General features: G+C 43.6%; 1 protein-coding gene across 3 annotated transcripts in view; it reads left to right on the top strand.

Moving 5' to 3' along the window:
• Dgki (diacylglycerol kinase iota) overlaps nt 1–25,234 on the top strand; it is a 449,040-nt gene that overhangs the window by 232,386 nt on the left and 191,420 nt on the right. For 2 of the 3 annotated variants that reach the window (XM_021190110.2, XM_021190109.2), the window contains exons 9-12: nt 3,750–3,824; nt 4,348–4,446; nt 13,624–13,706; nt 15,378–15,438. In XM_021190110.2, the coding sequence (XP_021045769.1) occupies nt 3,750–3,824; nt 4,348–4,446; nt 13,624–13,706; nt 15,378–15,438 (318 nt within the window). Of the gene's footprint in view, nt 1–3,351; nt 3,475–3,749; nt 3,825–4,347; nt 4,447–13,623; nt 13,707–15,377; nt 15,439–25,234 lie in introns of all 3 variants that reach the window. The other variant, XM_029534779.1, reaches the window with a different exon arrangement.

Below are 25,234 nucleotides of genomic sequence, written 5' to 3'. Positions count from 1 at the left end.
TTTTTTCTTACTTGTCTTGCTTTGACTGGATGATCTTTTATCGTTGGAGACCTGTGAGACAGAATGACAGATTCTATTCACTGCCTAACACAATCCCAGAGAATTGCTTAAATCATTTCTTTGTGAACTCTGAAGAACTATTAGCATGTATGACTTGATGTTACATGGAGCTCTTAAGACTTGCTCCTCAACTCCAGAGGCAAGTTTTCCTTTTTATTTCCCATCATCAGAACCACTTTTATTCCAGTGGGACACCTGGAGCAGGAGGTGAACATTCCTTATATACACAAAGCTCTGGCTTCTTCCTTCTGTGATCTGTCAAGATGTTGTCTGGTGTTTATGGGAGAGACTTCCATGGCTATAATGAAGTGATATATCATTTTTAGGTCTTTTAATATAACCAGTTATTTATGGTCCCATAACCTGGAAAAAATCCCTCAAGGGGAATAAGAGCTAAAGTTTCATTTACAGTTAAATGGTTCATCCATAAGGACTTCCTAACTGACCAGGAGGGAGTCATAACTCTGATAACAGTTTGGTTGGTAGGATTAGCTCCATGGCAAGGTAAGATTGCCCTGACACCTGGTCCAAGAAGACAAAGGGCCTTTATCTTTTCTGACGTCTTTCATTGAAGGACTAGAGGGCAATGCTGTTGAGATGGAAGACCACAAAACCAAGGCTGGGTGGTGTTGATCTTGTAAGGGGATCGCTTGGGCCAAGGGAGTTAGCTGCCCTTTACAGAACAGGCAGGCTTTGTTTTAGAATGTCAGAGGTGGGTGAAAGTTTTCTTGACTCTTTCATCGCCAGCGCTTTACAATCACATTTTGCCATTTCCTCTCTATTCTTGCAAAAACAGGCCACTTTGTTGAATTCCCCAGTACTATCCCAGGAAGGGCAAGCTTTGCTATTAATTTTCTAGTGTGGGTTTCTTAGCTTGTCCTGGCTATGGTAAACCCCCAAATCTGCCTTTGCACCTATCTACTCCACATAAGGTGCCGCTACCTTGTAAGTAAGGTGATATTGAACGTTGGTACTCTAACAGAAGGGAGCTGCGGGGATAGTGAGGCATGCTGGGAAATTCCAGATAACTTGCTATTGCTGTTTCCCCATTCTTGATAATATAAAACATCCATAGAGCTCACATAGACAGGCCCAAGTACTGTAAGTCTATCACTACACTTGTTTTGTAAAGAAAACCTCAGATGCATTGGTCTTGGTGAGGCTCAGGGGCACTTGCCACATCTCTGTTGAAAGACCGTTTCATGTGTCTGCTTCTTAGAGTTGAGTTCCTTGCCTGCTCTGCTTTCACATATCCCCCCCCCATTTCTAATTCCACGTTTCCCACATGTGATTGAGCATCAAATTACCCAAAATGCTATAAATTTTATGATAAGTTAAAGCAAGTTGTAGAGGATCTTCACCTGGTGCAGTAGAACTACGTCTTGGAATTTATTTGTTGAGCTCTGTCCAGAATGGAGGCCCCTAGTGTATTCCTGCAAGCACAAGCAACTGCTATTTGCATTTATTTGGTCTAGACAGGAAATGAACTAACACACCATAGCGGTGAGGAGACAAGCCGTCACAGCCCAAGCATGGCTGTCCAAACTAGAAGAGGCTTAGTAAATGCTGCTAGTTATATAACACTCATTCTTTTTAAAAATCATGATTGTGGCGTGGTTGTGTACTTAGGACTTGTGCTAGGTAGTGAGGCCAACAGACGTTAGCAGACGCAGTCATGGGATGGCTGCAAAACTCATTGCTTCACATACCTTTTCTTGTTCAAATTCAACAGCTGTCCTGTGAGGTGGGTATTATCGCTCCATGTTAAAAACTAAGCACCTGCTATTTTAAACTCTTGCCCAACCTAACGAAGTACACACATGTCAGCAAAGGGAGTTGCTGCTGGATTTGTAGCAAACCCATCAGCTTCACGGCCCTCTCTTAACCATGGCTATCTGATTTACTGGGGTCTCTTTAGTGCCACTTTCCAGGTACAAGCCCACATTTTCATCATCAGATACATGGTAGTATCGTGATTGTTTCACTCACAAAGCTTTTAAGAAGAATCTTTCCTTTGGCCTCAGTTAAAGCAGACTGAGTCTTTTACAGGGTCTAGGCCTGAGTGAGGCTGGTGTGTGGTGCTGGCTGAGTAGTTTGGAGGACCGTTTGCTGACACCTAATAGAGGCGTCTTCTGCAGCTGCAGCTGCTCCAGACTCCAAATCATCCCTTTTCCATTCAAATTTACCAAAATATGGCATCAACTTTTATAGTGAAAAGGAGACAAGAACATTATGAAACATCCCACTTGGCCTAGCAGTTTCAAAGCCAGGAGATCTGTTTGCAAAAGTGTAGTCAATAATGAGTGTCAAGGGAAACTCCGGAGTCAGTAGCACCCGGTTTCCAGAATCTCTTTTATGGAGAGTCTACGAGGTCCTGAAGACATTTTCCTTTGATGGAAGAAGAAAACCTGGGGATGCATGGTGGTTCTTCAAAAAGTTTCCCTGGCCTTGGTGAACACAGGCTACACATCAGTTTGCGTTTTTCCTTCGTTCTTTTCCCTTTTAAGTAAAATAAAAAAGTTAGCTTGTTTGGATTGTCTTGATTTTGATGCATTAATTTGTGTATTATAGACTAATGTTTAGTTTTTGAATGCTCTAAGGAAAAAAAATTTACGTGCAGATTAGCTATTCAAATTTCTTCAAGCTAGTTTGAAAGTTATTAACTGATCAAATAATGTAAGTGTGTATTCTGATGTCTAAGCTAAGAATTCTGCATTTCAGGCTCTCAACACTTGGTCAAACATCTATTATATGGTCAGTACTATCTTACTTTTGTGAAGATGCAGTCTAATTAATTATTAAGTCCACTAACTAAATCTGATTTATGTTTGGTCTTCAGCCAGTAAGTGTGACTATCCTGTAAGACTCCCTCCTCTGACTATTTGTAGCAAATGTTACGAGAAAATGGTTAGACAAAGTAATCGTGGATTGTGGTTCATACAATCTCTAAAGCAAAATTAAAGAGTCACTATGTGTGAACAACTTTGAGTTACTAGGATAAAAAAGTTCAAGGCTACTTAGTGGAGAGAAGACATTTAAATTAATGGGTTTTCTGACACAGAGAGAAATAATGCTCACAGCTCCACTATTGTAAGTAACCACAACAGGGTGTCTTCTGGCATTTAAAATAGTATGCTTCGGTGTTGATAAGACTGTTTGGTTGTGAAGTTCTCCTGGGGTCGAGCATTATTTTACAACTACTACTAAAACAGATCATAAAAAAATAAACAAGGACAATGAAGAAAAAGAAAACAATAAAAAAATGGCCTCCTTTTTTACATTTCCACATAGGTGATCTCCATACCAGGAGATGAACTTGAACTTGGTTGGGCGGGAGACGGACCTGGTTGGGCGGGAGACTGGAGCCCCTCAGAGAATTTGGGATTCTTCCATTTTTACTGGGAGGGTTGGCAGGTACACCATGTGTTGTTATGTGAGTCCATAAGAGCCCCCCCGTGCGTGGCTCTAACTCCCTGCCCCCTCGTGGCGGGGAGTCAGTTGCTCACTCTGGAGCACTCGACTGGTTTCTGTCTGTGGCTTACCCATGAGCAGTGGCTTGGAAGTGTCAAAGCATGAAAAGCATGCAGCCTACAGCATGCGCTGCTGTCCTCTTCTGCATTACATGGTTCTGCATGGAGAGGCCAGGGCCGCCTGCCTCCGAGCTGAGCCGTGTCCTCCTGTCCCCACAGAACTCCCTGAAGGCTTCCAATCGGAAGAAGAAGAGGACAAGTTTTAAAAGGAAAGCCAGTAAAAGAGGAACTGAGGTAAGTCTTTCAGAGAGATGTGTGAGACGTATGGCTTTCTCTGCAGAGGTTACCTTCCCTGAGGATCTGACCCACACTTAATGCCGTGGTGTGCCTTCCATAGGCCCTTTTCCCACCTTCTGCCATTCTAAGCGTGTTAGGGTCCTTCATGTTCCAAATCCATCAAGGTATCCATGAGTTAGTCAAATCTGACCTGCCGCACCAGAGGCAGAGCATCTGCCCTTGCTTGGATTGTCTCCCCCCAAGATGATGCTGATGATGGAGACGGCAATAAGAGCCGACAGTTCTAGAACTCTTTAGAGTGTGCAGAGTGAAATCCAAAGCATAACTCAGTTTTCTGGGCTAAACGATAGTTAGAGGTGCTTTGTTCTAGGAGATGTGTACACACTGCTATGAAGATTCAGCCCTATGGAATAAGACTCAACGATCTTAGGGGTGCATGGTGTTCTCTCTGCCTATTGCTTTGTGATTACATTCAAGCCAGGGGTCTTTATCCTAATGGTGCTACCTGTGCCTCTTCCAGCAGGAAACCAAAGGCCGTCCTTTTGTGATCAAGCCCATCTCCTCTCCTCTCATGAAGCCTTTGCTTGTCTTTGTGAACCCAAAGAGTGGGGGAAACCAGGTGAGTGGCTTCTCATGTGTTTCACTTTGAGTATTCGATATGTCAAAGGCACAGTCCCCAGGACTGAGGAAAAGCGCATCCCAGGAGCCCAGGCATCTGAGCTTTGCCAGGCCCAGGCCCAGACTCAAAGCCTTGGGCCTGCAGTCTGTCAGTCTCCTTCCACACACAGCTAGACCAGAGGTACTCAGAAGACCTCGGGACTAGCATTTTTCTCTACAAATATTCTAGAAGAATTATTTCAGAGTCCCACTTAGTTAATAGATTTCACTGGAAAGGAAAGGGAGATTTATTTGTGTTCAGTAATGGCCACACTAAGGAGAGGAGAACAACAGAATGGTTCAGTGGCCCCTACGTCCCTCTCCCCTCAGTTTTCGTAATTAGGAATACCTTTCCGATGTGTCTTTATTTCTTCTTGTTATTACTTTAACCTGACTCTTGGTCCCTGTCCTCGGGGACAGGAACAACCAGAGCTCATTTGGCACAGCGATTATAAACAAGTACCTCAAGGCCAGAGAAAACAATCCGTTTCTAAAGACTTCATTATTTCATCTGCTCACTGTCCAGCTCTTTCAACGGAGCTTACCATTAACCCCAGTTAAGAACACAAATATGTCCTCACAGACGATAATAGCATTCTCACAGCAACCTTGCTCTGTAAGGACACCGTTGGTCTCCTCTGTGATACAGTCCTTTATCCTTTTATTCATTTCTCATCCTGCTTCCCGGGGCTTCCTATTAAGGCTCATCTGTGGCCTTTGATTTTCCATTATTTTCTTGGGAATTTGGATGCAAAACTTACCTTTTTTTCCCTGACCATTAAGAGTACACTTTACACTTTGAGAAAAGACTCTTTGAAGTTTCACTGTCAACAAGTAGAGATCTGAGCCTCTTTGATGGCCTACACGATGAAGGATGTCATGTCATTAGGGTTTTGTCTGAGTCTTCCAAATGATGTCATCATTACTAAAATAATGGCCATTTCTCAAGAAGAACTGATTACAGTGTAACTTGTCATACGAGAGCCTATGGTTTCAAAGAAACCTCTGGTCTCCTCATTCTTCAAGATGCCTGATCACTTGGAATTTTAAAAACCAATTTCAGGACTATGGAGAATAGGGAAAACCGATGTTCTAACAAAGAAACAATATATTTTCTGCACCCTTCACTTTCCTGTCTGTGAGTGGTGATGTCCTTCCTTGACTAAGGTGTGGTTCTACTGTAACACTGGAGAAGAACCTAGTGAAGGGTTTCTTAGGGTTGATGTTCAGTTTCCCTGACATGCCCGCTCAGGGGCTGGCCTCCTTGTAGCCTAACAAGGGTGATGCAGTTGAGAATCCAGAAAATGATCAAAGTATATGCAATTAGTTTTATGGGTTTGATAGTCTGAGCCCTGCAGGCTAGTTAGTGTTTACTAAATTGTATCAGGGCTTTTCCTACATAACTTATATTTTTGAGTAGCCCAAGCTGGCTTTGAGCCCCCTGGATAGTCAAGAATAACTTAAACATCTGACCCTCTCCCTCTCCCTTCTGAGGATTACAGCGTGTGCCACCACACCCAGTTAATACAGCCCGAGGTTTCATGTGTACTTGGCACTCCACCAGCTGAGCTACACCCCAGTCCTGAAGTGGGTTCATTGATCATGCTACCCCCTCTCCTGCATGTGAATTTTGGCTTCCTTAACTTTGTGAGGCTAGCAAGCCAGTTACGGTATAGCCCTGTTCCTGTTCCAGTCTCTGTGAATTAATAATGATGGAAGACTTCAGACGTTATCTAAGGCTGCTTCTCAGTTCACTGAGTACTAACAAATCAAACCTAAGTGAATTTGGAGGAAATCTTTTTTTGTTAGGGACAGGAAAGGGGTCAGTGGGGCCGGGGCCAGGGTGGGTAAATTAGGTGACATTTGTCTTGTGTCCCGAACTGAGCACATTAGACTACAAGAACTGTGGGATTCCACAGGGAGACAGTAACTTTGAAGTGATCAGGAGATTGTAATGGAAGGGGCTGAACCGGAAGAGGGGTTCTGTGTCGTTACTCAGAGAGGTAATCTGAGAGGAGGAAAGTCCCCTCTTTTCTCTAAGACAGGAAATTTCTGGTCACCCTTCAAGGCTCACCGGTGCCTTTCTAAACCACTTTCAAAATCAGTCACCCTCTCACTGTGTTCTAAGGCCCAGGGATGCACTGGTTTCTCAGGGATGATAGAGGTCGCGTTCTCTGGGCTTGTGTTCTCTCTGGGTGTAGGTGTCAGAGTACTGGGGGCATTGTGAGGGCATGGGGCAGAGTCAACTAATAATTGTGCAGTGAGAGATACAAACATCAGAGCAGATGCGACGGTGCATGTTCCATGTTTTGATGAAACTGCTGTGAAGGGAACATGCAGAGAAAAAAAAAAAAGGAAATGTGATTGGATAAAGGTTTCCAGCCCGTGGAAGATGCCTTAAAACTTGGGTTTGTGCCATGGAAACTGTATTTAAAGTATTTTGGTGTTTGAAGTCTTTTTGTTTATGAACAGCAATAGCAAGGTAACATGGCTAAGTTTAGTGTGCAGATAGTCTCCTAGAAGCCTGTCAAGGCAGAGGTGACATCTCAGTAAGTCATGATGTATCCAGGTAGAGCATCCAGGTAGGACCTCTCATTCCTCTTGTGTTCTCGACTCTGCCTCTGCCTCTGCTTTAGGAGACAGATCTAACTGCCTGGCCAGGGCGTCCTACTGCGATAAGAGGGGTGGGCATATTCTGACTTGTGTAGTTTAACAATTAATATTTCACTCATCTTACTCCTCTGACTCATTTCCTCTCTGAAGAGTAGGCGCCAGAACCACTTTTAAACTTGCATTAGTCTGAAGTAAACAACTGGATGATATCGCCACCTCGTGGCGAGGAGGAGAACTGTCTCTTGTTCCCTGATTTAGGCTTGAAAAAAAAAAAAAATTCAACATTTTGGAAGGATTATATTGGGCTAAACATACTCCAGGACTGTTTCTGTTAAACAACACTTCCATTTAAACCTCACACTAGTTGTTTCTCTTTATCCTGCCCCATCCGAGTACGCATCCAGTACGCAGGTACTGGTATTCTGTGAAGGTTTAGACACTGGCTGTACTGTTGGTACCAGAAATATTTGAGGAGAAAGGTATTGGGTCCAGGAACTAAACCATCAGCTTTGAAGTACTCTCTCTGCCTGTGGGAGGGGGACCGAAGGTAGGATAAAAAGTTTTCTCCAACAATCCCCTCCTCTGTGTGGGAAGTTGGGACGGCTGGACGCGTCTCACTCCTGTGACACACCTCCGCTGATTACTGAGTTCAGAGACTCTTTCTCATGCTGCCTCATATAAATTCACAGGTGCGCAGATGTTAACGACTAGAATGGGTCTATGTAGCCCTGAGAATCAAGGGATTCTCTGCTCACACTGTCCAGTGCGGAGTTCCAAGGCAGATATGTGGAGGAAGCTGCATTCTTAGACCGGAGCTCTGGGTACTGACTTGCGGTGGAAGCTGCTGGTGGACAGATTTATGCTGGCTGAGTTTGTGCCACTCTCTGTGAACCAGTGTCCCCCAGAAAGCCACCCTCTTAAGTCAGGGCCAAGTATATCGACAGAGACATAGGGAACAGACGAAAGACTCTGACTGAGAAACAAATTCCATAAACTGTCTCTGAAATACTTGCATCGCCTCAGTGAAGGCATTAGATTTTGAAGGGCTGAAAACGTTTTAGTGTGGAACTAAATACAACTTCATTGTTTTCTACAAATTTAGGCTTCTCAGGGTGAGGTTGGTTTGGAGAGAGAGCCCAGGGATCGTAAGTAATTGATGAGAGCCCTGGCAAGACTCCCAGTGGTACCCAATCAAGAGTACCCAATCACATGATCTCTACATTGTTCAATAGTCAGTAAGTTATTATACCTGAGAGTGGAACAGGAATTCATGAGCACTGACCCCCGCCCCCACAACTCCCATTCAAGAAAACCAAGACACGGGTATAAAAGTTGTAGGCCTTGTGTTTGGCATGCAGCATGTGAGAACTGTCACATGCTTAGGCTTGCTAGTGACAGTTGTGTAAGTGGCAGAGCAGATTTCATGACTCCTTTCCAGTGTATCCCATTTGTGTGACCAATAACCTCCATTTCATTCATTGCCTCTGGAAGAGCACTAAAGTAGCTTATCTCAGTGTTAGAGGCCATTTATGGGTCTCATTTAAATGTGTGAGTGCTCAACTTTCACGAGCGTCTAGCTTGCGTGCCCCAGATTATGGAAATGATGTGTGTGTGTGTGTGTGTGTGTGTGTGTGTGTGTGTGTGTGTGTGATACACACACACAGAGAGAGAGAGAGAGAGAGAGAGAGAGAGAGAGAGAGAGAGAGAGAGAGAGAGATCATATTTGATGGCTTCCCCAGTCACTTTCCTTGGTCTTTCTTTGATAGCAGAGTCCCTGACTGTACTTTGAGCTCAATAATTTGTCTGGACTGGGTGGCCAGCAAGCTCCAGGAGTGTGGCTGTCTCTACCTCCCCAGTGTTGAGGTTCTAGGTGTGTGCCTGTCTTTTTAAGTGTGTGCTGGGGATTAAAACTCAGCATCTTGACCCTTCCATAGCCAGTTCTGTATTCCCTCTCTGGCCCAGCACCGCTGTTTAGTGGATGTTAAGTCTATTCCTGCTTAGAAGAAGCCAAGCACTGTTATCTAGGTTATTAATGCTCAAGTCCAGGGCTGCTGGCCCAATAGACTGAGCCGAGAGCAAACTCTTTGGGGGCACAGAAGGAACGACTTGCCAGGCTTTGTCGACATTCCCTTGGAAGGATACATTAAGATATTAGGAGTTCCAGTGAACACAGATGTAAAACGAGCAAAACTGAAATCATGAAGCTGATCAAACCTTTTACAGAAACTTTAGGTTGAGCAAAATAACCTTTCTGCACTTTATATTTTCCTTTCTCGAAAGCTGTTAATTATCTCACATTGTCTGCATAATAGGAGAAGCTGAAATCGTGATGTGTGTTCTTATGTAGCAGAGGTGGGAAGTCGTAATTAACATCAGTTTTTCAGATTGCTTTAGGAATGAATCTAAGATAGAAAAACCAACTTTCTGTCCAGCCAGTGGGATATGTTGTATAAAGTAGTTGGTTATTAAAGTGATGTTTATGTTACCTATCTAATGTACAGTATGATCAAAATAATCCTGAATGCATTTGGTAGCAAGGCTCAGGGTAGAAAGAAAGAAAATGCCATTCATGGTCCTGGCATGTCCTTAAATCCATGTTTGCATTTAACCAGGAGCAAGGTATTTCATTTGGTGAGGCCAGAGGAGGTGTTCTGATAATTAAGAATGAAATGCTATTCTTAAAATTACAGTAGGCATGTGATAGGGCGGAACTTTTAGATTACAGCTTTGGGGGATCCAAGGAACAAAAGACCCGCATTGGCTCCTGTAGCATCCCTCACAGTAGTGAGATAATTACCAGGCACATCTGACCCCAGGCAGCAAGTGTAATTGAACAAATGGACGCACAAAGAGCAAAGAAGAACGGGAGCATCAAGCATGAAGATCTCTTCTGGGCCACGCTATGTGCTAGGTGCTTAACCATTAGTGAGCCAGTTGATTCCCTAATCTCCCTGGACAGTCCCTTTTCATTTACACAGGGCACCTGTGCCAGAAGCTAAGCGCTCCCCACCACACGGGACAAGCCCCTTAGTTCTCACCCCAGGTTCAAGCTCTTTCTGCTTTGCTGGGGCAGCTCTTCCACACGCAGACTAGATAGGCAAACAGGAATAGTTTTGGAAACGATCATTGCTCTGCTAAAGGAACGGTATTTTACTTGACAAGCTGATCAGATGATCAAGCTATTACTTGCTGTGGTTGATCAAAAATGGATCCGTTTGCTCAAGTTTAAAGCTCTGTTGATATTAATTCAAAAAATAATTTGTTTCTTTTTTTTTTCCCTTCAACAAATTTTAAGAAGCATCTTCTAAACTCAAAACTATCATTTGTTTCCCCACCCCCTCCTCAGTAAACTTTAAGAAGCATCTCCTAAGCTACCCTTTGTCTATCACATTGGCTCTATGAATACCACAGTTCCCTAAAAACCACATCAGGTGGCCGAGGAAGGGTTGGTTTAAGCCAGCACAGACATGTAGAACAGAAAGGGCTAAAGTAGGATATGATATTATTAGCTGATGAGCCACACTATGTCACTTAACATTAATTTTTAAACTTTATTATTTGGATTAATATTTTCCATATACAATATGAATTTATGGATAATATTAGCTAGCTATGGGTTTATTGAAATAATTTTTCTATGTGAAGCCAAAGTATAAATGAAACCATATATATTTTATATGTAGAAGTTTATTTCTATTTGTATATATGACAATTTTATTCTTGATACAGGCTGTTACTGTATAATCCAAACTATTTGAATTCACAGTCCTTTGTCTCTGTATCTTAAATATTAGTATTATGGGCCTGGGTCACCATGCCAGACATACGGAAAATATTTATGTATGAAATATATTTATTCTTTGTCTTCATCAGTGAGAAAAGTTACTTCAATAAAACTACAATGAACTAATATTGCCTGTTTTTCTGTGCTCAGACAAAGAAAAACTGATGTTAAATGACATAGGCTGGCAACTTTCTTTCTTTTTTCTTTTAATTATTTTATTAGATATTTTCTTCATTTACATTTCAAATGCTATCCCAATTATCCCCTATACCCTCCCCCCACCCTGCTCCCCTACCCACTCACTCCCACTTCTTGGCCCTGGCATTCCCCTCTATGGGGCATATAAAGTTTGCAAGACCAAGGGGCCTCTCTTCCCAATGATGGCTGATTAGGCCATCTTCTGCTACATATGCAGCTAGAGACACGAGCTCTGGGGGGTACTGGTTAGTTCATATTGTTGTTCCACTTATAGGATTGCAGACCCCTTCAGCTCCTTGGGTACTTTCTCTAGCTCCTCCATTGGGGGCCCTGTGTTCCATCCAATAGCTGACTGTGTGCATCCACTTCTGTGTTTGTCAGGCACTGGCATAGCCTCACAAGAGGCCACTATATCAGGGTCCCTTCAGCAGAATCATTCTGGCATGTGAAATAGTGTCTGGGTTTGGTGGCTGATGTTGGGATGGATATCCAGGTGGGCAAGTCTCTGGATAGTCCATTCTTTCGTCTTAGATCCAAACTTTGTCTCTGTAACTCCTTTTATGGGTATTTTGTTCCCTATTCTAAGGAGGAATGAAGTACACACCCATTGGTCTTCCTGCTTTTTGGTTTTCTTCTGTTTTGTAAATTGTATCTTGGGTATTCTATTTCTGGGCTAATATCCACTTATCAGTGAGTGCATGTCTAGTGACTTCTTTTGTGATTGGGTTACCTCACTAAGGATGATATCCTCCAGCTATATCCATTTGGCCAAGAATTTCATAAATTCATTGTTTTTAATAGCTGAGTAGTACTCCATTGTGTAAATGTACCACATTTTCTGTATCCATTCCTCTATTGAGGGACATCTGGGTTCTTTCCAGCTTCTGGCTATTATAAATAAGGCTGCTATGAACATAGTGAAGCATGTATCCTTATTACCAGTTGGAAGATCTTCTGGGTATATGCCCAGGAGAGGTATTGCTGGATCCTCTGGTAGTACTATGTCCAATTTTCTGAGGAACCACCAGACTGATTTCCAGAGTGGTTGTAGCAGCTTGCAATCCCACCAGCAATGGAGGAGTGTTCCTCTTTCTCCACAACCTCACCAGCATCTGCTGTCACCTGAATTTTTAATCTTAGCCATTCTGACTGGAGTGAGATGGGATCTCAGGGTTGTTTTGATTTGCATTTCCCTGATGACTAAGGATGTTGAAAATTTTTTCAGGTGTTCCTCAGCCATTCAGTATTCCTCAGTTGAGAATTCTTTGTTTAGCTCTGTACCCCATTTTTTAATGGGGTTATTTGAATTTCTGGAGTCCAGTTTCTTGAGCTCTTTGAATATATTGGATATTAGTCCTCTATCAGATTTAGGATTGGTAAAAATCCTTTCCCAATCTGTTGGTGGCCTTTTTGTCTTGTTGACAGTGTCTTTTGCCTTACAGAAGCTTTGCAATTTGATGAGGTCCCATTTGTCAATTCTTGATTTTACAGCACAAGCCATTGGTGTTCTGTTGAGNAATTTTTTCCCTGTGCCCATATCTTCAAGACTTTTCCCCACTTTTTCCTCTATCAATTTCAGTGTCTCTGGTTTTATCTGGAGGTCTTTGATCCACTTAGATTTGAGCTTTGTACAAGGAGATAAGAATGGATCAATTCTCATTCTTCTACATGATAACCGCCAGTTGTGCCAGCACCATTTGTTGAAAATGCTGTCATTTTTCCACTGGATGGTTTTAGCTCCCTTGTCAAAGATCAAGTGACCATAGGTGTGTGGATTCATTTCTGGNTCTTCAATTCTATTCCATTGATCTAACTGTCTGTTGCTGTACCAGTACCATGCAGTTTTAATCACAATTGCTCTGTATTACAGTTTAAGGTCAGCCATGGTGATTCCACCAGAGGTTCTTTTACTGTTGAGAATGGTTTTTGCTATCCTAGGTTTTTTATTATTCCAGATGAATTTGCAAATTGAGGCTGACCACTTTCTATTTAAACTTTTCATCATTACAAAATGATGTCAACCTCATAAATTCTGTTATGCACACACCAGGCATTAACACAGCTGAGCCTTATAGGAGTGGGCTCCCTCCATTCCATATTAAAGAGAACACATAGTAAGTCTAATGGAACTACCCAGGTTGACACTCATCTATCTCACCAGGGCATACACTCAGTCCAGGGATATGTATGTACATACATACAGTCAAAAATCATGACTACTGTTCCCTTAGGCTTGTAATCAAATAATATTTAAAGGATTTGCTTGGTTTTGGTGTGTGTGTGTGTGTGTGTGTGTGTGTGTGTGTGTGTGTCTACTATGGCCACAGGAATCAGATCCTCTTTGGGGGGCTTGAGTTACCTGCAGTTATGAGCTGCCATTGTGATCGCTAGGGTTGATTTTGGGACAGTCTACAGGAGTGCTATGTTTCCTGAAGCACCGTGCTGTCTCACCAGACCACTTAATCATGATTCAAGAGAGAATGAGTCTGTTCTTATTTATTATTATTATGCTTTTTATTTATTTGCTTGTTTATTCCTTTATAGGGAACCAAAGTCCTACAGATGTTTATGTGGTACCTGAATCCACGGCAAGTCTTTGATCTTTCTCAGGAAGGGCCAAAAGATGCGTAAGTCTGGAAACGTCCTCCATCACGTGGCCGTAATGTGGACTGTTGGAATTGGGGTCAAGGCTGTTTATTATCTGATGGCCTGGTGAAGTCTTTCCTGTTTGTCTTTGATTAACTTTCTTACCTTCATTTTGTTCTTCTTGAAACCTCCTGATGCCCCCCCCCGCCCCGCCCATGCTGTCTTTGAATTTGTTTCTACCAAATTGCTGTCTGATCAATTGCTGGAGAGATTATGTGTATGCATGCATCCAGAATGTGTATCTGGGGATAGGGGAGAAAGGAGAAGAAAGAAGAGAGAGAGGGAAAGAGAGGGAAAGATGGAAGGAGGGAGAGAAGAAGGGAGGGAATCAGGAGGGAGGGAGAGGGGGTAGAGACACGGAGAGGAACCAATCGTGCCTTCGGATGCTGCAGTTCATTGAGACGAGCATTCCAATTTCTGTTCTACTCCTTTCTGGATTTCTGAGTTTAGTTGGAAGTGTTAAAAATAAAGTCTAGATGTACATGACCCCACATAGAAGCAAAGAATGGGGCCTTTCTGTTCCTGTTTGATTCACTGTCTTAAATCCCTTGCATTACTGAGATAGTTCAGATGGCATTTGAGTAAGCAGTTAGTTTTTTCATAAGCAGTGATGTCAGTGTGAAGAGATGTCAATACGGATGGTTTCTAGGGAACGCTAATCCTGTATAAAAAGGGAAAATTAGACATTTTAAACATGTAAGGAAATAATGGCTATGAACCAATTTTCTAATGTTTCCTTACTCTGCATTTCTTCGCCACTAAGGTCTGCTGTGAGACTTCTTCATTTTAATGTTTATGTGCCTCGTTGGCTTGTGGCCTTCGGATTTGATATTTATTAAGATTTTTTTCAATCACTTAAGTTATCCTTTACATAGAGGGTTCATTAGGATCATAGCAAGGCAAGAAGTCTTTCCAGGAAAACATGCGCCATTTATTACATGTAACATTAACATTATTTATTACATGTAAGGAGAGGGGAGTTTTCTGGAGCTGAGCTGCCAAGGCCCGCCTTCAGCAGGAAGCTTTGCAAGGCAGAATGGCTGTGTTCTCTGGAAACCGATCAGGAAGATGAAATGATCTGATCCCAAACAGGCACATTCAAAATGAAAAGAAGCCGGTGGGTTTCCCCACCTCAGGCCGAGGGGGGGGGGGAGACTGAGCGGGCAAGCTGAGGTACACTCGTGCTCACTGTAGTAATGGCCGTGACAAGTCTCCTCTGCCTTTTTCAGCTTTCAGTGTCTCAAGGATTGAGAGTGGGAAGTATAGATTTGATAGGTAAATAGGCTCAGGAAAAGCTAATCAAAATGAAATGAGGAAACATAAAGATTACTGATTATCAGTTAATCAGTTTTTTCCCCCTCCGAGAAAGGAGAGAGTGACAGAAAATGGAAAAGAAGAAAGGAAGTAAAAAAAAAAAAAAACCTAGACAGCAAAATAATGTGGATTGAGAAGATGGGAAATTATGGGAATTCTCCCATCCTGTGCTGGTCACGGAACACCCGAGACAGAGACCTCTGGCTTCTGATTGAGTGGCAGGAGTCGGTCTGTCTTGGTTCTGTGGGCAGTGGAGGAACAGGAATGTTCTCTGTGGGTAGTCCCTGTGTGTGCATTTTCCCTGCAGTTCCTTACCTTGCCTTCCACTTCCTTTCCAGGCTGGAGCTGTACAGGAAGGTACCAAATCTGCGCATTCTGGCCTGCGGTGGGGATGGAACGGTAGGTCCTTGAGAGAGAATCTGTTCTCTCCCTTACCCATCTATCTTCCTGACTGGGTTCCCTGGGGGAGTTTTATCTTCAGCCCCAGTCTCTCCTGTCCTCTCAAATGAATGCCTGTCTGATGAGAGTCATGAGCCCCGGGGCTGAGAAGGGCTTTCCAGTCCTCCAGGGAAGCATTCAGCCTTTACATCTATGGTACTGCACTGTGCTCTGTGGCCTAGAAAGGACATTGCCGTCACCGGATAAAGATTTTCACAGATGGCTAAATCCTTTTTCAAATACTAGCTGACATATTTCCACTTATCCTTTCATAGCTGTTGTTTATTAATCAAATTCTTTTAAAACACCCAATACATAAAAACAAAAATACTATTGCCAGGTCTCACTGTTTTTAGTTATTTTTGATGGTAGCTTTCTTACTAAGGAAATCTGCTGCCTCATTATGGTTTTGATTAGCATTTTCTTGAATATTAGTGTTGTTGGACCTTCTCACACAGACCTGTCCTCCGTTGTTGTCTTTTGAGAAATGCATATTGCAGTTGATCTTTTAAAACTGGATTTGGCTTCTGTGGTTGAGCTCTTTAGAATTCATTATTCAGTCTGGATATTAGCCTTTTGTCAGATATATAGTTTGTAGAGTAGATAAATAGAAAAACAAATATATATAAAACAAACAAATGTAAAACAATGATAGACGAGAGATGCAAACATTGCTCAGTTGTTTCTCATGACATGCCATAGACTGATAGTACATGATAACAGCATATGGGATGTAGAGTTCAAACTCAGGTGACTCATGTGGTAAGCACCTTACTTACGGAGACGTCTGCCAGGGTCACCTACCTGCCCTGCCCTTGACTGCCTGTCTTGTGTTTTTAGTTTTGCTGTTAATTTTCAGTTAAAGGAAAATTTGTTTTGTTTTGTTTGTTTTTCTTTTCTTTTCCTTTTCTCTTTCTTTCTTTCTTTCTTTCTTTCTTTCTTTCTTTCTTTCTTTCTTTCTTTCTTTCTTTCTTTCTTTCTTTCTTTCTTTCTTTCTTTCTTTCTTTCTTTCTTTCTTTCTTTCCTTTTTTTTTTTTTTGAGACAGGGTTTCTCTGTGTAGCCCTGGCTGTCCCGGAACTCACTCTGTAGACCAGGCTGGCCTCAAGGCACAGAGATCCACCTGCCTCTGCTTCCTGCGTGCACCACCCCAGCCCGGCTGGCTTGCTGTTTGTTTGTTTGTTTGTTTGTTTGTTTGTTTGTTTGTTTCTTTCTTTCTTTCTTTCTTTCTTTCTTTCTTTCTTTCTTTCTTTCTTTCCTTTTTTCTTGGTTTTTCGAGACAGGGTTTCTCTGTGTAGCCCTGGCTGTCCTGGAACTGACTTTGTCAACCAGGCTGGCCTTGAACTCAGAAATCCGCCTGCCTCTGCCTCCCAAGTGCTGGGATTAAAGGCATGCGCCACCACGCCCGGCTTTGCTATTTCTTTATGGGCCAATGGATGAGCTAGCTCAGCAGGCAAAGGAGCTTGCTGCCAACCTGATCATCTGAGGTCAATTCCTGGAACCCATATGGTAAAAAAAAAGACATGACTCTCAAAAGTTGCCTTCTGCCTTCCACATTTGGGCCGTGGCACAAGCACAGAGCACCCGCTGATTTGTATTTTCTCTCTCTCTTTCTCCTTCCCGTTCTCTCTGTCTCTCTCACAAAAATTAAATAAATAAATAATTAAATTTCTTTTATCCCTGTTGTTTCTCTCTTGTAGTATTACTTTTTTCCCCTGCCTTTACCTGAGTTTCCTCAAACCAGCTCTTTGTGAATCAGTAGTCTAAGGATTTGCACACACCCACCTACTGTGAGACCCCTGGTTTCCTGCCGGCTCTCTTGGTGTTGGCTTGTGGCATCATCTGACGTGACCTGAGCATTGACGCTGAGGATTTGATTCCAGTCTTTGTATTTTGATTTCACTTGTGCCTTTCCTTAGAGAGACTCTTGAGAGGCTGCCCACCACCTCTGCCATTGCTTTTGCTAGTTCAGCGTTTGATGACTAGTTAGTCCCGGCATTCACCGTTGGTGTGTTGCCACAGTTTTCTCACTAGAGGGCAGTCGAAGCTCATGCTTATCCTAATCCCACATGGTATGTAGTTCAGCTGGAACCAGGTTTATAACCTGAAAAAAAAGGCGATCAACTCCCAAACCTAGTTCTGGGCTTCATTCAGACACCGTATCCACAGAAACTTGCCTGTGTTCACAGAGACCAGCATCAGGCCTGTGGTCACTCATGTTGGAGTAGCCCCATGACCCAAATAGACCTACAGCCTAAGACAATTAGAATCGGATGAAGGTGATGCTGGCCCAAACACTAGCCTAATAGACCGGGCACTTATGTCTATGTTGGCACCTAGGTAGGTCCAGAGGCTCTTTTGTTAGCACAGGCCTGGGGGTTGAAGTTTTAAAACTTTCCGAGTGTCACGCCTGGCACAGGGTTCCAAGGCCTAGTGCTGGAGTCGTTAATTAATGTATCCAATCATCAGAAAATAGAAGCTTACTCAGCACTAGGCTGGGCTAAGATTGGAGTAGTGTTGGGTGTTAGGGAGGGTCGTTTTAATGCTGGATTGAATTGTATTCACATTCCCCAGCTCAAAGGGTTACACCATAGCCATAGGGATGCAGGCCAAGAAATGAGTCTTTTGTACTGGGGCTCAAGGTAGTGGCTAGTGGTGCTGACGTATGACTAGAGGCTCTTTCCTTGAGTGCTTGCTTGGGCATCGCTGTGCCACCTCAAGTCTGAGGTCAGAGATGGTGCTTTGGCCACCAACGCTGGTGCTAAATTGGGTCAAAACCGAGTCTCACAACCACAGGGACCTGTGCAACCTTGGGACATCTCAGACCCATTCCAAGGCAGGCGGTGGGGAAGCCCAAGACTTGAGTCTGCCCCTCCGGAGTATGGGTCTGTTTTAGACAATGGGGTCATGAGTTGGTGAGGTCTAGCCCAGTTATGGGTCCTTTGATTTTCTCCTGGTGTTAGAACCCACTTTTGAGGTTTAAGTCAGAGTCCTGGGCTAGCTTCCATGCCCCGCCAGCAGGTTGAGTCTGCTTCGGCTGCCTGAGGCTGGAAAATAAGAGTATAGTGGAGGTAATTCTTGCTCCCTGAGAACTGACCCAGGGTCAGGGAATGTTTCTCTTCCATCTGGTTTCACTCTGGTAAGATTGGTACAGGCTTTCAGGTCTAAACGAATCTCCTCCCCTTTTCCAGGTTAGGCTATCTTTGTTCCCAGCACTTGGACCTGGCTCCATCCTGTCTTCTTCCATGTGCTTCTTTTTGTTGTACTTTGACCAGGCACTGAGACATCTCACCTGAGTGAAGGTAGTGTGGTTCGTGGCAGCTTTTCCAACTACCGTATAGGTGAAGCAATTATCACTGGACAAGTTTTCCCCACCACTGTCTGGCCACATGGCTCTTTGCTCTTAAAAAATGGGTTATATTTAAGAAGAAGTATGTGGTTTCTGCTGAAATTCTGTGTTCTTTTTGTTTGTTGGAAAGCCAATGTAGAGCATTGGATAACACAGTGTTGCCTCAGAGGTCAGAGGTCAGTTCATTTCATTGGCATTTATTACTTCTTTGTTTGTATGTGTATGCTCATTTATGTTCAGGTATGTTTGTAGAGGTCAGAGGTCAACCCCATGTGTCTTACTTCATTATTCTCCACATGGCGCTCTCTCTCTCTCTCTCTCTCTCTCTCTCTCTCTCTCTCTCTCTCTCTCTCTCAGACAGAGCCTCTCACTCAGCCTTTCACTGAACTATGGCATGCTGATTTGGCTAGACTGGATGGCCAAGGTGCCACAGGATCTTTCTGTCCCTGCCCCCATCCCTCCCTAGTGAGGAGATATAGAGTGTGCACCACCAGTCCCACCCTGCATCTTAAGTAGGAATTGGGATCTCCCTTCAGGTCCTCATTCTGATGCAGCAAGCCTTGCGCTCGCTGAACCCTCTTCCTAGCCCCTCCTCTGTGTTATTGGTGAGGAAAGTACAGAATCGGTGTTTATCATGTCTCAGGTCTACCCTTGGCTCTGTCTCCATGCCTTTGGCAGAGATGGAGAAGAGTCAGGGAAGACTCTTGTTTGTTACCTGTGCTCTTTCTCCTGGGTTTGGAGTTTGATGTTTCAGAATCTTAGGATGTGTTGTGGACCGTCTTTGGTTTTCCCTCTAGTTCCCTAATGATGATGCTTTATTCTCGAAGATAGCAACAGAATCTCCTTTCATAACCTAGGAACCCTGGCCACACACTGGAGTACAATATATGCTAATGTATACATGTCATATGCTAATGAACGAACCTGGAATAGGGAAGATCAGTGGTCCCTTGGGCCCTTGCTTAGTGGATTATCCTAGTTAAGAAATTCGTGTTTACCTTTCTTCAAGATTTACAATTATTAGCTTGTAAAATTTTTTATCAAGTCTTGTAGCATAAAGGAAAAAACATGTGTTTTAAAAGCCCCTGTGCTGGTTGGTTTTCATCAACTTGACACAAACCTAGACATATCTGGGAAGAAAATGCCTACATCACAATGGCTTATAGGCAAGTCTGTAAGACTTGATGAATGGTTGATGTGGCGAGGCCTAGCCCATTGTGGGTGGTGCCACTTCCCCTCTGCCCACCAAGTGATCCTGGGTTGCTTAAGATAGCATGCTGAGCAAGCCACAGGGAGTAAGCCAGTGAGAGCATTCCTTCTCTATCTATCCATCAGTTACTGCCTCTCCTCTTTGAGTTCCTGCCATGGCTTCCCTCAGTGATGGACTGTGATTGAGACGTGCAAGCTAAATAAACCTTTTCCTCCCCAAATTGCATTAGGTCATGCTGTCTTTCATAGCAGTAGATAACAAAACCATCCTGTCTTTTCCAAAGTGTATTCGGTGATGGATTTCCTCCCACAATGCCTGTTAAATCTGCAGTGGTTACAAGATCTGCAGAGGTACGTTTGGGGCTATGCAAGTGCAGGAGTGAATACATCTTGATCCCTTTTTCTTTCTACTCTAAGGGTCACAGCTGATGTCCAGGATAGATGAGAAAATCATAGTGAATTTATTTAATTCAAGTGCTTCAGTTTGAGAACATAAAGATCTAGAGAAAATGAATCCCTTCTGCGCTTAGGTATGGGGAGGATGAAGGTGGATGCCCAGCAAGGCTGGATGTATAGATCTGTCCTGGACTGCCTGTAGCATTCATTCTTCCCCGGTGTGGGGCAGGGCCCCTTCTGCATGTGGGTCTTGTGATCTTCTGCCAGATGAGATAGAACAGATTTTCCCATGACCGGCTCCTACGCAGAAAGTCGGGGGAAAATTAGAGTTGTATTTGCAAGCTTTATAAATTGCTTCAGGGAAGGGGCTTCTAGTTTATGAGCCACCTCAGAGAGGATGAGTTCTGATTTCTGTCACTCACCATGGCAAGAGTGAGGGGAGACAAAGAGGAGAGTCACAGGGAAATCTTTGCTCTCTGTGTCTGTCATTTCAAAGCACTCACCATGCCAGAGCGAGGTTGGGTGATCATTTGCCAAGTTCTAATGTTACAATAGAATTTTACTAGCTTCCTCTGGCGATGAAGAATATTCTTTGAGGTGTCATTGGCTCCCAGGTTGACAGTTTAATGAAAGGTGAAACTCATGATGAATTTTAGCTACAGTTCCCTCCCTTACCTTACAAGCTACTTCACCTTCCTTTGTGATTTCAGCCTCCCACACTCCTCTTCTTTAAGTTTCAGCGACAACTGGATAGAACCTGACATGTCTGCTGACCTGGGCTCAAAAATTCTTTTTTTTTTTAAACTCAAATCCATATGCATAGCCTACTTACCGTCCCTAAACTGCAGATCTTTACTGACTAGGGTGCCTCCCAGCCTCTCCCAAGTATCCACCCTGGCTGGGACCCCCCCTCACTCCTTTGTTTTATCTGCTAGGCAGGCATGTATTCCAAGAAGCACAGGGTTAGGTCATGCAGTACTGAAGCTGTCTCTCCAGGCAGGTAACTCTTTTGAAGGATGGGGTTTCAGTACTTACAGGACAGGAAGGGAGCTTGAGCTGAAGCCCCAAAGGAAACTGGAAAATAATAGAAGAATAGAAAGGTAAAAGGTTGATCTGTCAAGAAAATAAACAGAAAACAGACACAGGAGGAGGCTGAATTTTAAGAAGAGAGTGCACAATTAACAACCATTTGAGACCAGGAAACAATGGTGTCTTCAGGAAAGCAATTTCAATGGGGGAAACCAAACCAAACCAAATAAACCAAACCAAATCAACCAAATCAAACCAAACCAACCAAGCCAAACCAAACCAAAACAACCAAAGCAAACCAACCAAACCAAACCAAACCAACCAAACCAAACCAAATCAACCAAACCAAACGAAACCAACCAACCAACCCACCAACCCAGAGTGGTGAGTGGAACCCAGTCATGTTGTGAGGAACTGCTGAGAACCAGATTCCATCCCAGCATTCAGTGTCGGTGAACTTCATGGTGCAGTTGTCTGTCGCCTGCCCCTCTGATCCATGACTGACCTGCGTCCTCTGCTGTGTCCAGTCTGGACCTTTCTTCTGTCTTCTCATCATGCACACCACAGTTAATCACGACTACACAAGACTGTTTCATGTGCCGGGTTCCTTTTCCTCTTAGGGACTTGATCACTTGTCATGTTGCTCCACGGAGTTCACAAATACACGAGTTACTTGCGCTCGGGGTGATAGTCGTGTCTACAATGAGAGTGGTGTGCTCGGAGTTGGAGCACTTCATAGGCTCAACCTTCTTTTTCTTGTTAGCATCTGATGTTCTGTCAGCAGGAATAAAAACTTTTAACTAGCCACCTTAAATAAACTTGATTTTACTTCATTCCTCCATGTTAAAGAGAGGCTTCTCTGTAGGCATAGGAAGTTTCTGAAACGTTTTATCCCATGTGATTGATGGTTTGGAATGTGGAGATTTAAGATCTTCACACATGCATGAGTATTTTGCTTGTATGTGTGCTTGTATCCAACGTGCAGGCCTGGTGGTAGAAGAAGCCAGAGGATGGTACGGGATCCCCTGCAAGAGTTGTGAGCCACCATGTGGGTGCTAGGAGTGGAGCCCAGGGACTCCAGAAGAGCAGCCAGCGTTCTTAACAGCAGAGGCCTCTCTGCAACTTCTGGAGTGTGAGACTCATTATTTTGCATGGAGGCAGAATTAATACAGAGAGACAACCTAGTGACTCTGTGTGGGGGAAACTGCAAGCTTTAAGCAACCGAGTGTAATTCTCCAGCGTGCTGGGCACACATTTGACATGAGGTATATAGCCTTCGGTTAGTGAGCACATCACTGGATACTGTCAGGATTCTGCCTGAGCAGTGACACCACTCAAGGAGGAATCACAGAGGGAATATTTTTGGCGGCAGCTGCTGCTCACGTATTAACCATGTGAAGTTTGCAACATACTCTGTAATATGTAGGAATGTGTTATTTTGGAGAAAAGGTTTTTAGGCTTCAATATCAGTTATTTTGTTTTTATATTAATAAAATACACAATTCCATATCCAGTTCCAAAATGTATTTGGAACTGGATATGGAAAATGTGGCTTTTCTACTGTTTCTGTGGCATTATTAAATCTGCAAAGACAACTATTGTGATATCTAAGGTCCCTGAAAGTCAGTGGGGCAGTAGTTCCGACCACTGCTGTCCACGGACATTATGGTTAAACTACATTTGTAGCTTGACATTCTCTAGAAGGCATTTGTAAGAGCAACATTGAAAAGTAGTAGGCAAATTTTGTTTCATATTTCCTTTACATTTTATAGAAAACACCACAGCATGTAAGATGTAACTTACTGTGAACCATTTTACATGCTATCTACAGTGTGTTTGAAGTCTGACTGATACGGTAGGTATGCAGCCATCCAGTTTGGATCTGCCACTCAGTGTGGTCAGTGGCTTTGTCTCTAGGTCACACAGATGTGGTCTCTTTGCACCTGACTTGCCCAAGTCAGCGGCACATGGGGCACAGGTGTTGGGTGATGTGGTTCCCTCTTTGATTCCTGTGCTGAAATAAAACCCAGATTAACACATGAGTTCATGCTTACAATAAAAGACTTATTAAAAAGAATCACTCTTCGGCAGGTCAGAAATTATACAAAAAAGACAAGTTAGACAGGACCACAGCAGTGTCTAGTTGATCATGCGAAGCCCTTTCCTCCCTTGATTTCTCCCCCTCCCCTCGTATTTTACCCTTTCATGAGAAAGGACATGCTATGTCTTCTGCATGCATTCATAAGTCGTAGGAAGTGGATAGATGTCCAAAATCTATACTTTGTTTTGTCTTTATTTTTTTCTTGTTTAGTGATAATCATATTTCTTCAGATTGTGTGGTAAGTTATACAACATAGGTTAAAAATTAAGGATATAAAACACTAAAAGAAAATGGTAGTTTATTTCTTCCTTGGCATCTGTGCGTGACTTGTTTCAAGAACCCTTATAGATACCAACTTGGCTAATGCACAGTCCTTGATATAAAATGATGTAACATTTCTGTGGGGACCTAAATGCATTCTTGTATACACCACAAATCATCTTTAGACACAGCCATCTTATGCTACGGAAATAGCTTCATTTTTAGGGAACCGTGACCCGAAGAAAACATGCACCTGCAGTGTAGACATGAATGTTTGCTTGGAAACTTTAGTCCAAGCGATGACTTAGGTCATTGATACGGAACCTCTAGACGCACAGGGCTAAGGATGACTGTACCTGTCCACTGTTGTGCCTTGCTTTTCTTTGAGAGTGGAGGGATGTGGCTGTCATTCTCCATCAAGGTGGCCTTCATTCTTTTCTGCCTGTTCTGCTAGAGGAAAAATGTCAATTCACTGCCATCCACACTCCTCAGTCCTGTCCGATGTCAGTGCACCGTGGAAGGCGTCCTTCTGTGACAGCTTGAGCTGAGTGCCGGCAGGTGGTGGCAGCATTGGCCAGCTGCTGCTGCTGTACTGTGCCTGCTCATGCAAGAGGCAACGCAGGAGGACTCAGTTCTCAAGCTGCCAGTCCTGATGGTCCTGAAGGGCAGAACGGGAAGCTGGGAATGTGTTGGCTCAGTACGGATAATGTTCTTCACCAGTGGGGGGAAATAATTGGACTGGGGCTAGTGGGCTGGCACAGATAATTTGGGGGAACATTAAAGCAGGATAAAACAGAGAACCTGTTTGAGAGCCTGTAGTCTGAAATCTGGGAGGGTGGAAAGAGCAGGCTTCTGATAACAACCTGGCAGGTCGAGCCCTCCCTGCCTCCCCACAGCGTTGGGGCCTGAAGATCCTTTGCATACTTTTGTTTTGCTTTCATAAGGACAAGCACGTAGAACATTACCCACGATCCCCCATTTCTCCCGCTATGGCAGCACGTTTCTGTCCGTCTCTTTTGGATGGCCTGTTTCAGTTGCGGGAAAGTTTGGCTCCTGGGTTTATCTATGGTTTATAAAAGACAGACTTCCTGGTGTGAAGACAGGCAAGGGTATGGCTTATTTTCAGGTTTGAAGCGCATCTTTCTTCAAGCAGAGCAGTTGGAAGATGGCATGTTGCTTTTAGGAAATGACCTTCACTGGTGACGTAAGGGGACGGGGAGAAAAATAACAGTGGGGGGTCGCAGCTAATGGTAGTTTGCATTTCTTACTTGTCAGGCATGTGCAAAGCAAGGTCTACACGTCCAGTGGAGAAAATGACACTGGCGTTCAGTCACCGTACTCTCCACTTTACAGAAGAGGAAGGGGTGTGCTCAGTGGCTGGTCCACTCACTCCAGTACCCATGGGAGCTTGGTT

The sequence above is a fragment of the Mus pahari genome, chromosome 2, assembly GCF_900095145.1.
Source record: "Mus pahari chromosome 2, PAHARI_EIJ_v1.1, whole genome shotgun sequence".
Lineage (NCBI taxonomy): Eukaryota > Metazoa > Chordata > Mammalia > Rodentia > Muridae > Mus > Mus pahari.
The sequence above is the reverse complement of the archived record's forward strand: the minus strand, read 5'-3'. Positions and strand labels throughout refer to the sequence as shown.